The sequence below is a fragment of the Diceros bicornis genome, chromosome 39 (genome assembly GCF_020826845.1).
Source record: "Diceros bicornis minor isolate mBicDic1 chromosome 39, mDicBic1.mat.cur, whole genome shotgun sequence".
Classification (NCBI taxonomy): Eukaryota; Metazoa; Chordata; class Mammalia; order Perissodactyla; family Rhinocerotidae; genus Diceros; species Diceros bicornis.
Window position 1 is genome coordinate 26,053,857 of NC_080778.1, and position 16,098 is coordinate 26,069,954.

At 37.0% G+C, this 16,098-nt stretch overlaps 1 protein-coding gene across 5 annotated transcripts in view; it reads left to right on the forward strand.

Moving 5' to 3' along the window:
• Positions 1-16,098, forward strand: part of STXBP5 (syntaxin binding protein 5) — a 168,538-nt gene that overhangs the window by 918 nt on the left and 151,522 nt on the right. For all 5 annotated transcript variants that reach the window (XM_058534243.1, XM_058534244.1, XM_058534239.1 and 2 more), the window contains exon 2: positions 713-810. In XM_058534243.1, the coding sequence (XP_058390226.1) occupies positions 713-810 (98 nt within the window). The remainder of the gene's footprint in view (positions 1-712; positions 811-16,098) is intronic.

Genomic DNA, 16,098 nt, shown 5'->3' on the forward strand with positions numbered 1-16,098 from the left:
CAGCGAATTAACTCACCGGCTGCTCAACGAGAAATGCAAACTTGTCTGGTTATGAAAACCTGCCCTCCTCCTAACTACCATGCGTTCATATGTCAGAATTTATTAACAGTGTGTACGTACACTTTTTTGTCCTAATGCCCTAAAAATATTAAGGATTTAATAGCAAAGTGCAAACATACATGTTGTCCCTGTTTTCATGCTGTTCCAGTTGCAAAATGTTGGGATAGATGTTTGATGATTGCTTTACTGAATCCTTGACTCAAGTCATTATATGACAGCTTTTCCTTCGAAGGACTTGAATTCAGCGTCCAAATAAAGTAACGAAGTTGTCACACTTGAAATAAAGCATGAATGGCATTTTTAAATGAATTTGCAGAATTTGTGACCATTGCAAACTTGAGTATTTTGGTGTCAGACATGATAGTATAGAATATTAGTAAGAAATTTTCTTTTATATAGTACCAGCATTACAGAAGAGCAGAAATGAAAGTGTAACACTGGGATCGATTTTTGTTGTTTCGGGTTCTATGTGAATAAGTTTTATTTGTTAATGTAGATTTCATAGTTTTTTTTTTTTTTTAAAGCAGTAAGTGTGTGTATATGTGTTTTGCATCAGTTATAATTGTTTCTAGATTCTAATGCCTCTACTGACTTCTGTTTTTAATTTTCACTTGCTGCCTCGGTTGCTGTGATGTCACTTACTCATCCCTAGACTGTTCGCCATGGATTTCCCTATCAGCCGTCAGCTCTGGCCTTTGATCCTGTGCAGAAGATCCTGGCAGTGGGCACTCAGACTGGTGCATTAAGGCTGTATCCTTTCATTTTGTTTCCTTTTTTTTAACTTCTGCTGTATTCTCCCCAGTTCTTGTGTTGCTGATGAGTTGCTTTTCCTGTTTAATTCCAGAGAAATGGTATGATTGGGTATATATTATGTGAAATCATGTGGTGTTGGCTTTTCCCTTTTATTATTATACATATAATCAGGTTATATGTGGCTATGTTGTTTCTCAGCTCTGTTTATAGTAGCTAAACATGTATCCACATAGAGTTCTAAAGTTTTGCAAGAATAGCTACTGTCTTTGCAAGGAGCTAGAAGTTTCTAAGGGGAAATATATCTGCTTATACTGGTGGTCTATTGAATAGAGTATGTTAAGGATGAGGGTTAAAGACAATAGCACAGGGCATGTATTAATTGCTTTTTAAAAATATTGTGCATGGTAGATGTTGAATTTATGACCTATTTATTATTCTAATGAATTGAGGTTGAATTTGAATTTGGTTGTTTCTGACTTGTCTCTAGAAAAATCATTAGGAGACAAATGTTGCAAATTAATTTTATATAAATAGTTATGAAGGGTTGCTGTTTCTAGAAGTTTTAGAGCATTATCTTAGTATAATGCAAATGGATAAGTGTAGTTACTCTTGATATGTTTTCCCTTTTGTAGTCTACATTTGTTATGTGTCTGTAAAAACTGTTAGGTTACCGGTATTCTGAAGTATTGGTATAGAATTATTTTTCCTGATTGTGCATGAACTATAGTAGTTTGTCATAGCGTTTTTTCCAAATACCTACTCATTCTTCAAGATCATTTTTTTGGTCTGAACAATGGAGAGTACTTCTCACTTGCTTTTTAAAACTATTTAACTTGAAATAAAATTGTGTTTGCTTTTACCATGACATTTAAGCATACTTAACCTAAATGCCCTTATTTTTAAGCTTAAACATAAGATTTTTAAAAGAGAATGCTTTGTTTATCTCTCTGTAGGATATCTGCTTCCTACATGTTACTGAAGTAATGTATTGGTAGTAAATAGGAAAAAAAAATCATTAGATGATTTCAGGAGACATTACTATTCTCAAAAAACAAAACAGAGGAGGGGGCAGCTTTACCCCTAGCATTTTAGATTTATGTGGTTCCTGAGAAGAGGGAGGGAAACTGCATTTGAGTTAATGTGCCTTGCCTTGTTCTTATAATCTTTCAAAATCTTCATTTCAAAGAAGTGCTGTAATGCTAGCAGGGTATGCTTCAAATTTCATTTGTGACGAGTGTACTACCTTCAGAATGCTTATACAAGTTTTCAGATGGGCCATTGAACTGTGTTACTAAGTGAAGTCTACCATTCATAGTAAATACCAGTAGGGTACTCAGACCTATTAAAATGGCAAAATCGACCAGGCTAGATCTGAATCTGAATTTCTAAGACGGTATGTCTACATGGCTCTTGCCCAAATATCTAGATAGTTGAGACTAGAATATTTTTGGCTTCAGTTGTTTAGATACTTTTATTCCTGTATCCAGTGATCACTACCTTCTAGTTTAGGGTTCCTATTTTAATCTTGTGAAGATGGGAGTAAAGTTAATTTTGTCAGTGTGGGTACTAAGTGTGCAGCAAACGCTGTGTAGTGACAAGAGTAGTGCATTGTTGGATCTAGATGGACTATTTGGAACTAAAGCAGATTTTTTTTTTTTTGTTCCCAGGAAAAATATTATCACTGGACCAAAAGAAAAAAAAATAAAAAGTTGAATTAAATCAGTTATTTTTAGATTATTTTGCTCTTCTTTTAAATGGGTTCAATTTTTACTATTTTCCCAGCGTAGTCTCAATTTTCTTATGGTACATAACTTTTTTTTTTGTCTTTTAACAGCCAATCTGCTCCTTTTATGACTTAATGTGAGTGAGTACCACCAGCTATGCTGATTTTGTAAAACCCAATATTTTCCTTAGACAAGACTTTTACCCCTAATGTATTTGAATAATTAGCAAGTTGACACAGAGAAAGGAGTTAAAATGTTAGACCTAATGCTAATTGCCAAATAAAAGCTAGTTTCGGGTGTTCAAAAATCATCACTTGTATATGATTTTTGCTTATACATATTTTTTTACAGTTAAATACTATATGAATGAAAGTGAACCTGTAATTATGGTTTATAATTATAGTCTAAATTGTTTTTTAGAACCTCTCTTACTGTATTTAGAAGTCAGGAAGACTGTTTACCACATGTATTTCTACTTTCCCTTTTTATAAGATTTATGTGAACATTCCAGAGTGCTAAATTGGTTTGCCTACCAGTAATGCCACCTCGTCATTCCTTCTGTTGGGTTTAAGTGGCAGATAAGCTTATAAGCTTTATTTATTACGGCTTTGATTTATAGAAAATGACTAAGACCTTTTTATTTTTATCTGATTTCCACATATGTGATTTAAGATATATGTTAGTTTCTCTGTTCTTTGTTATTTTGAAAGCTAGACAGCTAAAATTTATAGTTTCTAATTTCATAGCTCCGTATGGGTTTAACATCCAGACTTATTACAAGTCTGTTCTTTTGTTCTTGCTCTTTTATGTTTTTTGCTATTGCAATTGGTTTCTTCTTTTTTTTTTGTTTTTGTGAGGAAGATCAGCCCTGAGCTAACATCTGCCAATCCTCCTCTTTTTGCTGAGGAAGACTGGCCCTGGGCTAACATCCATGCCCATCTTCCTCTACTTTATATGGGACGCCACCACAGCATGGCTTGACAAGCAGTGCGTTGGTGCGTGCCCGGGCCGGCGAACCCCGGGCCACCGCAGCGGAGCACGCGCCCTTAACCGTGTGCGCCATCGGGCTGGCCCCTGCAATTGGTTTCTCTTACCGCTCCTTTAAAATTTTCTTCTCATGTTAGACTCTTGTAGCCTGTAATACATTTGTCCTAAAAGGTATCTTTAGAGCAGCGATATAGTTCTAGATAAAATCTTTTCTTTCATTTAACTGTGGAACAGAAAGTAGGAGGTGTTTTCAGTAGGATTGGGCTGTTAGAATTTGAAATGCATGTCTGATTTGACCAATAGAATGTCTTCCTAAATGTTGGAGGACTGTACTAAGTTTATCTACTTTGAGGTTAAAAAAAACAAACAAACAACTAGATGAGAAAGTTACATCTGATATCTAATGTTGTAGACAAGAATTAGTGAAAATCTGAATCCTTAAAGACATCTAACCAATAATGAGGCAAGATAAATTTAATGTATTTGCTGCACTAATGTATAGCAAATGGCTGATGATATCATTATAAATGTGCTTTATGTTCAACCTTCTTGGCTTCTGGGGAGAATATGAGGTTGGAATGTACTCACTGAGCGGAAGCAGGAGAGCATAATTTTATATAGCAAGTCATGCAGCAGTGATGTGATTTAATTATCTTAATTCTCCACTTTTTGCCACGTAGAAGTAGGTAGAGTTTGATTCTTAGGAGAAATCTAGGGATCAGAACTATTGGGATCAAATAGTCTAATTATCTATTCCCATGTGAATACGTAAAAGGGGAAATAAAAGGTTCTACCTGAAGAATCAAGGCATTTCTAGTAATGCTGGTTTCGTCCTCATTAAGGATCCTGGTTTACTAGTATAATTTCAGATTGTTCTCTACTCTGTTGCACCCATGGGCTACCCAGATCTTATTTTTAGGGTATTTTTGTTTAAACACAGCAAGGTCATTTTATGTATGAATATTTCAAGGACTAAGGAGAAAACTGGAATTTCAAATTTGCTGGTCTTTTGTAAAAACATATGAGTTTTTACTCACGTATTGTCTTCTTGACTTGTGGAAAATACAGTATAATAGACCGTTTCTGCTTTGATAAGGCACAGACTGTCTTTTAAATTGCAGTGTAATGTTGCTGAACGCGGGCTTACAGAACAATTTTTGTACCTTGGAGTTCGTTTAGCAAGCACTTACTAAATGTTAACATTACATTATACATTGTGGCCTGCCTTCGGGGTTTTATCTTGCCATTAAAGAATTGTGTATCCTTGAATTAGTTTTTTTCTTACTTTTAAAATGATGGTGCTGTTAGATAATTTCTTCAAGAAACAATTCTATGATTCCAGGTAGCTGTGTATTGTTCTAGGTGAGTATTCGAAAGAAATGAAAGTGCGATTCTTAACCTTCAAAAAGTTTCCGTCCAGACTGCAGGACTAGAACTAGATAAACATAATTGAAATCAGATAATTATTTAGGGGTCAGTTGACATGACACAAAGTCAGATTACAGGTAAATTCATTGCCTTGGATGACATTTCTACACATGAGTAGATAAGGATTCAGAATGGCAGGGATTCAGATTATCCTAGGCAGACAGTATGGGTAAAAGTAGAGAAAAGAGAATTATCATGGTGGTTTAGTGGAATTCTAAAGCGACTGGTTGAAATAGTGATCCTAGTTGAGTTGAGGGGAGTAATAAAGAGCCAGTTGGTGGAGAACTTGGAACGTTAACTTGAGTTGTCTGGGGTGTGATTCCGTGAGGAATCCTCGTAGTTATATAAGGAGATGCTGACAGGAAAACAGTGTGATTTTTAGGGTGATTAATGGGACAGTGGTGTCGTAGATGAAAAAAATAGACCAAGTGAAACTTCACAAGTAACCATTAGTCCATATAGGTAGTAAAGTGGATCTAAAACATGGGTAGTAGAATGGGAACTGGAGAAGGACTTGATGCCTCCTTGGTAAATCCTAGCGAGAGTAACTAAAGATGATAGTCAAGTTTTGCAAATATCGGGCTGAGGCGGTTACAAGACGGCAGCAGGAAACTTGGTAAAGAGGCTGGCAGACTAATGTCGAGTTTGGAATTATGTCACCCGTTACTTTTGTCCTCTTGCCATTTTGAGAAGGTAGCCTCGACTTGTTATTTTAGCGTTAGAAAGTTGATAGGCTTTTGTATTTGATTTCCTTTTGGGTTTGTCTTTGGTGATTTCCTGGATTTTGTTGTTGAATTGAACTAGTTTATAAAGTCACTGTGAGCTGTCTGGCTTTGTCACTTTGTCCCGGGTCAGAGTCTCCATAGTGGCAGCATTTTGGGCTGGATGATTCGGTGGATTTGTCCAGCACATTGCAGGCTGTTTAGTATCCCTGGCTCCCACCTACCAAATGCCAGGGTTGCTTCTGCTGTCGGTGTGGCACCCAGAGTCCCCCACATACTTCCAGTAGCTCCTGGTTGAAACCATTACACTTGACCCAAGTTCTTCACCAGTTAAATAGGAATAATAACCCTACCTAGCTCACAAAGTTAGCATCAAGATTACATGCAATAATGTGTATGTGTAGCTTGTAAGACCATGCAGGGACTGTTTTGGTGAATATGCAATATATGATATTATTATTAATATGAGAGTTTATTTGTGGTTTTAATTTTCAGGTCCTGCACTTATTTATTTCAGCAGTTACTCACAGAGAGGCAACTAGGTGCCAGGCACTGTCGAAAGGCCTTAATTTCACTTTTCTTTGTGGCTAATGCAGTCTTGGGAGAAAAGTTCTTGTAAGGCCCTGTTTTTCTTTGCAAGTGTCTCTTTAAAATGGTTGTGTTCTTCTCAACCACAAGTTTGCAAAATTGCTGTTTAGATGTAATAATATATGTGTAAGTTTGTTACACATAGTAGGTGATAAATGATTGCTTAATGACTTTGTGCTTGTAAGATAGCATTAGAACGTTTGACTTGCTGCTCATTAGTTTTCTTTTCCAAAACAGGGAAAACAGATGTGGAAATAAGATTTTTGTGCAAAGTAGTTAAAAGTGAAACAATTAATTTAGCTAGAGTTTAGCCAGATTTTTATCTGCTCTTCTCCCCCGCCGTCCTTTTTGTTCGTAGAAGAATTCTAGTCATTTGGAATTCTGGCTGTAGAGGAGAAACAAGGACTTTGAAATACTTTGACTTCTCAACTCTTAGCTCTTCCTCAAAGAGGACTTTGTATAAAAGGAAGACTGAGTACTGTGTTAGTTATAGGTTGTGATCCTCAGCATGGACTACTGCAGTAAGAAGAATAGGCACATTTGCTTTAGAAACAGCCAGAAACCGTGTCTGCCTGGAGGCAGTTATTTTGCAATGAATTTCTTGCGGAGGAAAACAAGGTGTAATAGAATCTGAATGGAATTGAAAAGGGCTACTATGTTCATTATTGGGGCATCAGTTCTGTGCTTGGAAAGCCTCTCTGCTTTAAGTAAAATGGGTTTTTATTTCTGTTTGGTGTTCTCTTTGTCTTCCATTTGTTTTCTAGTATAATTTGCTTTTAAAATTATAACCTGACTTTGCCATCCTGAAGGAAAAAAGTCAAGGAATTTTGGAAGAATTACCTTATCCTCAGGAGATTTGTCTTCTAGTCTTCAGACCAATTTTGGATAAGCTAACTAAAATCTCTGGGCTTCAGTTTCTTTTCCTGTAAAATGAGGAAACTAGGATGCGTGATTTCCAAGAGTCCTTCCAGCTCCAGGATTGTAGGATTTCTTTTTCGATGGAGGGTTTGGGAACGCTCTGGACCGTCTCTGTCTATAGAGTGGTCTTCTGATTGGTGGTTCTGAGTACCTGTTACAGAGGATGAAGTATTAGATTCCATCCCATTGTGGGCCCTTTACTGTGTATCTGTTGTCTGCGTTCATAATCCAAGTCAGTGGATGTGCAGGTGTAAACCTTTGTTTACAAAAGGGAGCAAGAAAAAGCATATGAAAAACACATACTTTTTTCATTGTGCAAACAGCAGCTCACGTTGAATACTAAGATGGTGGGTTGTTGCATTTTCTTTGTATAACAGATAAGTCTTCTTATGACATAGGAAACTTGGGTCATTTTTAAACACTATTAAAGTTTACTTTCTTTTCTTGGATATTAATGGTCTGGATGTAAAATTGAAATGAAATTACTTAAAAATAATACTGAGTTCCTAATCACATGATTTTATTAATTTTTGTGTAAGAGGTTTAGTATAGAGACTATCTTCCTTGAATTGCTGGTATGTAATTTGACTGTAGATTTGGTAATTGTGTGGTAACTTGGAACAGTAATAACTGGCAATGTACGTGTAAATAATTGGATTATAGAGGTGAATGTCACTACATAAAAGATGGGGTTTGGTTGTATTTGGCTTTAACTTCATGCATTGGAAGAACTGCAAAATTCTGCAAATTTTAATAACAAATAACTCGTTTTCATTTGTGGAAGAAAACAACCTGAAAAATAATGTATTTAAAAAAAAAAACAGCCTCATAAAGCTCATATAAGCAAATTCAGGTACGTAGTTACTTTCTTTCGAGTCAGATTGCATGCCCCTTCTTGGAAAGAATGGAGGTGGTACTTTAATTGAAAACTGAAATTATATCTGCTTTTTGAAAAATTGTTATAGTTGCTCACTGTTTGCATCACTTTCCAGTAGCAGTAAACATAGATATAATTTTATTCAGTAAAGAAGGCTAATTTCTGCTTGATTCCCTCTCTCCAACTGGTGTTAGTCCTTTTGGAAGTTGTTATATAAGACAAAAAAAATGTAATGATGACATGCTGAGCATATTTCTGTTGGTTCTGTGATTTGAAAATGAGCATTAATCTAGAATAACTTAGATTCCTTTAAAATGGGGAACAATGTAAAGGTTTCTAAGTTAAAAATAACTGATATTTTTGGTTTCGTAATAGTCATTTGAAAATTAAGGTTTGCTTAACACATGATGTTATTTGCAAAATAGATAGTCACATATTTGTTTCATTCGCATGAAAAGAAAGGTTTTGTTTTTTAAATTAGAAGTGTTTTTCTGGTGGTTTTTGGTCATGTTTTCCTTTTAGTAAGCGCTGTCTAGAGCTTCTGGAGCTCCTCCTGGGGAGGTTGTCTGTTGAAGAGTGATGACTCCTACCCTTTCTTGAAAGTACATAATCCTTTCTTGTAATAGCGGTACCCCTGCTTTTTCACAGTGGTCCTCTGCCAAGGGGGCCCATAAATCTAGTGGGTTCAACTATTGCAGTACTTTCTGCTAAATTGCTTTCCTTTTGTGCATTTTGTCCTTTTTGTCTTTTGAAAAGGAGAAAAATGGTCGAGACGGATTTTACCGTCCATTCCATCTTCGTACTATATTTTTCATAACGTGTTGTATTTTTCTTTTAAAATTCACTTTGCAGTACTTGAGAAAAGAACTTAGCCATTAAGCCTCTGAGACTGGATGCTGGGAGAAAAGATTGTTTTTACTTGACGTGTGAGAATGTACGTTCCTTCTTGTTTCTTTAACCCAGACCTCTATTATTTATGACTCTGTTTCATCGTAGACGGAGCAAGTGGTTCATTTAAAAGTATATTTCTATATCAAAAGCCATTCTAAAGAATTGCCTGTGATAATACATATAATTCATTTTGACCCCTTTGGAGATAATCCTAACTCCAAAACAGTAAATAATATGAGTGGATGTTTTTTCAACCACTCTAATTTGTCTATAAATAATAAAAAAATTCTTATTCGAAATAATGGTGGAAGAGGTAACTAGAGGCCTATTTCCACCCAGTTAATACTACAATTACATCTTAGTCTAGATGCGGCTGTTACTTTTTGTTTTGGTGTTTGGTTCATGCACTTGAAAAGAAAGCAGGTGACTTGACATGATTTTTCCAGTACCGTTGGACATTTATTGTAAAATCTTACAATTGTGTTGAGTTAAGGAAGTTTTAAATGTTGACTCTGTGCATCTTTCACAGTTAATTTTAGCATTTTGTTAAAATTGACTGCAGAAATAGTACACTTTATAGTTTTGCTTAAATAGCAGACTGTTAGAATTGTGTCAGCAGTAAAAATTAAGTATGTCCACCCTTATAATCATGAGGATGTGGCTAGATTTATTTCTTAATATATTAATCTTCAATAGACTTTATGTTTTAGAACAGTTTTAGGTTCACGGCAAAATTTGAGCAGAAGGTAGAGATTTCCCATATACCCCTGTCCCCACTCAGCATAGCCTTTCCCATTATCAACATCCCTGCCAAGGTGGATAATTTGTTACAATGGGTGAACCTATGTTGACCCTCATAATCATCCAAAGTCCATCGTTTACAATAGGGTTCATTCATTCCTGGTGTTGTGCATACTATGGTTTTGGACAAGTGTATAATGACGTGTACCCACCATTGTAGTATTATCATACAGAATAGTTTGACTGCCCTAAAATTCCTCTGTGCTCCACCTGTTCAACCCTCCCTCTCCCGTAACTCCTGATCTTTTTATTGTCTCCATAATTTTGCCTTGTCCAGAATGTCATATAGTTGGAATCATACAGTATGTAGCCTTTTCAGATTGGCTTCTTTCACTTAGTAATATGAGTTTAAGTTTCCTCTGTGTCTTTTCATGGCTTGATAGCTCATTTCTTTTTAGTGCTGAATAGAATTCCGTTGTCTGGGTGTCCCTCAGTTTATTTAATAATTTTATTTATTTATTTTTTTCCCAGTAGATAGTTGTATGTCATAGCTGCACATCCTTCTAGTTGCTGTATGTGGGACGCGGCCTCAGCACGGCTGGAGAAGCAGTGCGTCGGTGCGTGCCCGGGATCCGAACCCGGGTCACCAGCAGCAGAGTGCGAGCACTTTGCTAAGCCACGGGCCGGCCTGCAGAGCAGAAGTTTTTAATTTTAATGAAGTCTAGCCTATCAGTTATTTCTTTCATGGATGATGCCTTTGTTGTTGTATCTGAAAAGTCATCGCCATACACAAGGTCATCTCGGTTTTCTCTTACGTTGTCTTCTAGGAATTTGATAGTTTGTGTTTTACGTTTCGGTCCCTGATCCACTTGGAGTTAATTGTTGTGAAAGGTGCAAGGTCTGTGTCTAGATTCGTTTTTGGTGGTAAGGTGTTGGGGGAGGGGAAGCATCCTGTAGTCCTGTGATTAGGTCTTGTAGTCTTTTCCTGAGCCCATGCTTCTGGACTTGTGAACTTCACAAGTGCGTCTCAGTCCTCCTTCACCAGCGGAGTTAGGTTGGCTGGAGTGGGTTGGAGTTGGGTATTTCCCCTCCCGCAGGACAGTTAGGCTCTGATAAACCCCCAGGAGTTTAGGCTAAGTTTAGTTTCTCCTGGGGGCAGACTTTGTTAAGAACGGAATGCCCTGGTATATTTAAATATGGTTACTTTCCCCCTCCCCCTGTTGGAAGCAGAAAGGGACTTTTCTCAGATATTCACTGAGAACCTGGTGCAGCTCATGGTAAAACATACTAAAGTGTGGGGACCCCCCATGACCGGGTACCCTGGAGTTTCTGCCTCTCAGACTTGTCTACTTAAAGCCTCCAGCAATTCATCAATTATGGTGTAGGGTTTTCCTACGCGGGCACTGATTCCTGCAGCAGTAGGTGTCTACTGGTTGGTTTGTTTTGGTAAGTTGTATTCTCCTGTCTTTCTCTACAGTTTTGCGGGCAGCGATTTGCTCTGTGACCTCACTTGTCTTATGGATCCAAGAAGAGTTGTTGATTTGTAGTTTGTTCAGCTTTTTGTTGTTGGGATGGAATGGTGACTTCCAAATTCCTTATGTGCTAGACCAGAAACTGGAAGTCTATATTCATTTTTATAGGTGAAAAAATATATGATCTTCAAAAAGAGGTTTAAAATTGATGTTTGTCAAGTTGGTGAAACTATAGAATAGGGGTACTCTACTATAAAAGTGTGAATAATTGTTATTTGACAAAGGCTTTGTGTTGCAAATACATTCAAAGTTCGTAAAATACAAAATGAAATGTTTTTTACTGTATTCAACTTGGGCAAAGACTTATTAAGGTTTTGTTTTGCGCATATTCCTATCAAGTTGATTAGAAGCTAGTTCAGATAGAAGCAGCAAATTATTAGAAGTTTGGAAAATAAGACCTCTGATGAGATATTAAGAGGATTCATGAGTCTGTTTGAGGAAAGGAAGTTTGAGAAATGATTTAATGAATCATTCATATATATATAAATCAATTTTATGGAAGATAATGCTTAATTATACTTACACCCACAAGGTTTTCCAGTTTTTCTTAATCATGGCAAGACGTTAGAATAATTTGTGGAGCTGAAAAAAAAACAGGACATAACAAGCAATGCCCGAACATAGGCTTGGATTTCTTCTCTAGATATTCTGATTCAGTGAGTCTGGCATGGGGCCTGACATCTGTAATATTTTAATCTTAAATCTCCATGGATTGCTTATAATGAAAGCCAGAGTTGAGAAATACTGGTTAAATGTTCCACAGGCAGGGTAGCAGTATTCTTAGGCAGATGGCAGATAAGAACCATGTTCAAGGCAGCGTATGTAGAGAGAATGTCATTTTAAAACAATCCTAACATCTTGAGATGTGTGGTATAACCACGAGGAAATAAGCTGACACTCTGCTCTGCCATTGCCTTTGGAGACAGGGCTGTGAAACTGTGATGTAGGAAATATTTTTGAAGATGGAGAGGAGTTGGAGTTCCAGGTTTGGGTCAGGGTGTTTCCCCTTCCTGTCAGTGTATCAGTAGACATGAGAACCAGCAGTGAAAACAGACCGTGTAGTCTAATTATGGGGTTGAAAAGTCTAGTCTTAAACTTGCAGGTCATCCTCTCGCTGATCAGGTTGAAGGAGGCAGGTGAGCACTTCACAGATGACAAAACTGCGGCACATGTAGGTTGTCTTAGTTATCACAGGTCTGTGTTTTTTCTGTTTCTGTTTTTTTCCTTGCAATCTGCTACTTTAGAAATTTTATTTTTTTTTAGCAGGTTGTATTATCTTGAATAGGACAAATGTGTGATGTACTGCCCCTCTAATTTGTTGACTCCTATTTATTCCTCATAACAGTATGGAATAACAAAGAAAGAAATGAAGGCTAAGTGATTTGCTATTTATGTTCACACAAAGTAAGTGGTAGAGCTGGTCTGATGCTAAAACTCATCCTCTTTTCATTTTAAGAATGCTTTCATCAATATTCTTTGACCACATTATGGTGGGATTAGATTTTAACTTTGTTATTGAAAAATAATCACATTACGATTAAATCTCTTCAAACTTAGCCATTAAAAATAAAAATCATCCATTGACCTTTTATTCACAGTAGTAAGCCAATTCAGAGTGGCACCACCTTGAAGGCTTACTAGAATACTTAAAGAGGTGTGAATTACCTTGCTTGCTGACGGTGTAAGAATGTACTAAAAGAAATGGTAACAGGAGTTAGTGGAAATCTTCAGGGTTTCTGATGGATTAAAATTATGCTCTTGAGTTTACTTTTTTTTGCTGTGGCAGGAAGGAACACTTTACCCTTACAAGTCTTTCTTGGTTTGTTAGCAGAATATCTGCTCCAAGAAAGTTACTTTCACAGAATATTATATAATTAAATGTATAATACTGTAGGATAATTTATTAGTCACTTATGAGTTCATGAAAAATATGGTTATCCATATTCTCATTTTTAAACTTTGCAGGATATATAAATGTATTTTTAGAAACTGTGCGGGATATCAAAGTTCTCCAGTTTCTTTCCATTTTATATGTGCTCCAATCTTCCATTCCTAGGTTGGAAAATTGAATATGTCACTTCTGTAGAGGTTGGAATAATGCCTGTACTTTCTGTGCCTTTTTCCTCATTGACAGGAATTGATGAACAGATTCTCTGAGAAGATATATAATCTGTAAAAAATCTTAATAATTTACTAAGTATATACCAGTATCGATATTATCACATTCTTCATAAAAGTAGAGGTTGTCAAAATATGTGTATAATACACAGTGTTAGTGACAGGAGTGAAGACTTGTCTAGAAGCTGTTCTTTCAGAACTTATCTCTGGCTGAGATCCTATGGCCTGCTTCCTTTACTACTTTTTTATTCTACTTTGCTGACAGTACGGTAGAAATCCCAGAAGGAAACATAAGCATTAAGAGGAACTATTGCTGTGATTGTGATACAAACCTCACAGATGATTGGAAGGTAAAATGAATAGGCTGGATGTGAGGATTCATGGAATATTAAGAGCTATAATGGACCCTAGAAACAATCTAGTTCAATCCCCTGATAGAGGCAGAACTAGAACATCTTTCTACTATGCTATACTTTTTGTTGGCTTTCTGAAAAGTGAGCTAATGTTCCCTAAGGAGATATGGCTGGACATAAACATGTTTCTTAGATTTTAAAAAAGCTCGTTCATTCATTCATGAATATTTATCAAGTGTTTGGCCTGCTGTGTGCCAAACACTCTTCCAGGTTCTGGGGGTGAAGAGAGAAGATTGCCACATTCCTGTTACCTGAGACTCTTAAAAGTCTAGGTAGCCTATATGGAGAACTTTCAAAATAATCCTATAATTCAGTCACAGATGATCTCTGTTTAAGGAAACAAGGAAATATCTGCAGAACCCAATATGACTATATAATAAGCAAGGAGGAAAACAAAAGAATAGCATGGACATCTAATAATGTAAGACGGACAGACTGAAACCCAAATGAACTGACGATGGTAAAAATAATTAGGAAGCGTTTTTCTTTTCAAGCTAAATTCTCACCTACAAAATGAATGGTATTTGGAGGTATCTGCATTTAACTGCTATATTGCTTTTATATTTCTATTACTAGACTTTAAGACTTTTGAGAATAGGGACTATGATTTATATCCTCAATGCCTATTAAGTTCTCAGTGAAGAAAGATTAAGTGAATGGGTTAAGCAAACATGGTTAAGGAATATCATTCTGTTGCTTTCCATCTTTACCTTTTAGCAGCTACAAGATGGAAAAAACATGGAGACAAAGTAAGATCTTTAGTACAAGAAGCTCTGCTTGGTTTCCGCCTTAATTTGTCCATTATTATTGCCATGCAAATCTGTAAAATAATGAATGAAAGAAGGTAAAGTTGGAACGACTGTGGTTATGGAGAAGGGAGAGGGATTAGGCAAGAGGTTTATTGTTCCAGAGTATGAGGTAGCATGAAAACAAGGTTCTCCTGTGGTGTGGATCTAAAGGGGCTCTTGATTCACTTTTTCTAGTGCTAATGATATCAGAGGGGGTTGTGATGAAAAGTAACAGCATGTGCCCTGCTGTGCCCAGGCCTCCTCCCTCCCTGGCCCCCCCTCCTCCACCCCCCCCCCCCCCCCCCGCCCCCGGTTCCCCAGAAGAACTGTTTCTACTCATGTTGCTGACAGTATAAGTAAAATGCTTTGCCACTGTTTCTCAATTCATCAACTTTAGAAATTATCTGTCGATTTCCTTCCTTGAAAAATGAGTATTTGATTCTTATCTCCCCTCCCCTCCCAATATAGTCACATCACTATTCTTGCTGTCTCTCTTGGTTGCCTTTGTAACTTTCAATAACTATATTCCAGTTAATTCTTTATTTCTTGCTCCATCAACTATACATAGTAGCTCTTGGCTCCCTACTTGGTAAAGTGAAAATATTAACCTATCACTCTTTCCGTATTTATTTCCTTTTTCTTCCTCCTTTCCTGTCCCAGTAGCTGTCATGTATATTAATATAAACTTTTTGTTTGGTTCTAAAAGTTGAAAATGTAGTATGACCCATTTTTCCTGTTATGATTTTTTATTCTATAGCCAAGTAGGATTGTATGAGTACATTTTCTTCCTTGTACAGCTGTCTTCCTTGCTCCTCCCCGCACTGGCTGCTTTCATCCACTGCTTCGCTTCCTCGGGCTTCTCGAGGGTGGAGTCCTCTTGTTCTCATACGTCTGTCATTCCTCAGTCCCCCAGTGTTCCCCTCCAATCTGGACCAGTGCTCTTCATGTCCACTGCATGGCTATCTTCCTGGACTTGTCCGACGTCTTTTTCTGGATTGAACTTATTGTTTCCTGGATCCCATGTCCTTGCTTTTTGTTTTTTTTTTTTTTGTTTTTTTTTTTTGGTTCTTCAGTTTATTGGAGCACAGGCTTTCTAAGAAAGTGATTAAGATGTCTGAGGCCTTGCCTATCAAAGTCTTTCTTATTAAACTTTTTCAGTGGTTTGATTGAATGTAGAATACTCAATTGAAAACTGCTTTCCTCTTGAGGGTGTTGCTCCATTGTCTTCTAGCAACTGGTGTTATTTGAGAGAAGTTTGTCAGATTTGTGTGTTTGATTGTCATTCCTTTGCAGATGACCTCTTCGGTTTTTGTTTTTTTTCCTGGTAGTCTGTGTTGTTAGTGCTGTTGAGTTGATTCCGACTCTTAGCGCCCCTGTGGACAGCAGAGCGGAACCCTGCCCAGTCTTTCTGCACCGTCCTCTCACCTTCTGGTGCTCTATCAGACTTTGCTCCGCTGCTATTCATAGGGTTTTCATGGCCAATTTTTTTCGGAAGTGGGTGGCCAGGTCCTTCTTCTTCATCTGTCTTAGACTCCTCTGAAACCTGTCCACCTTGGGT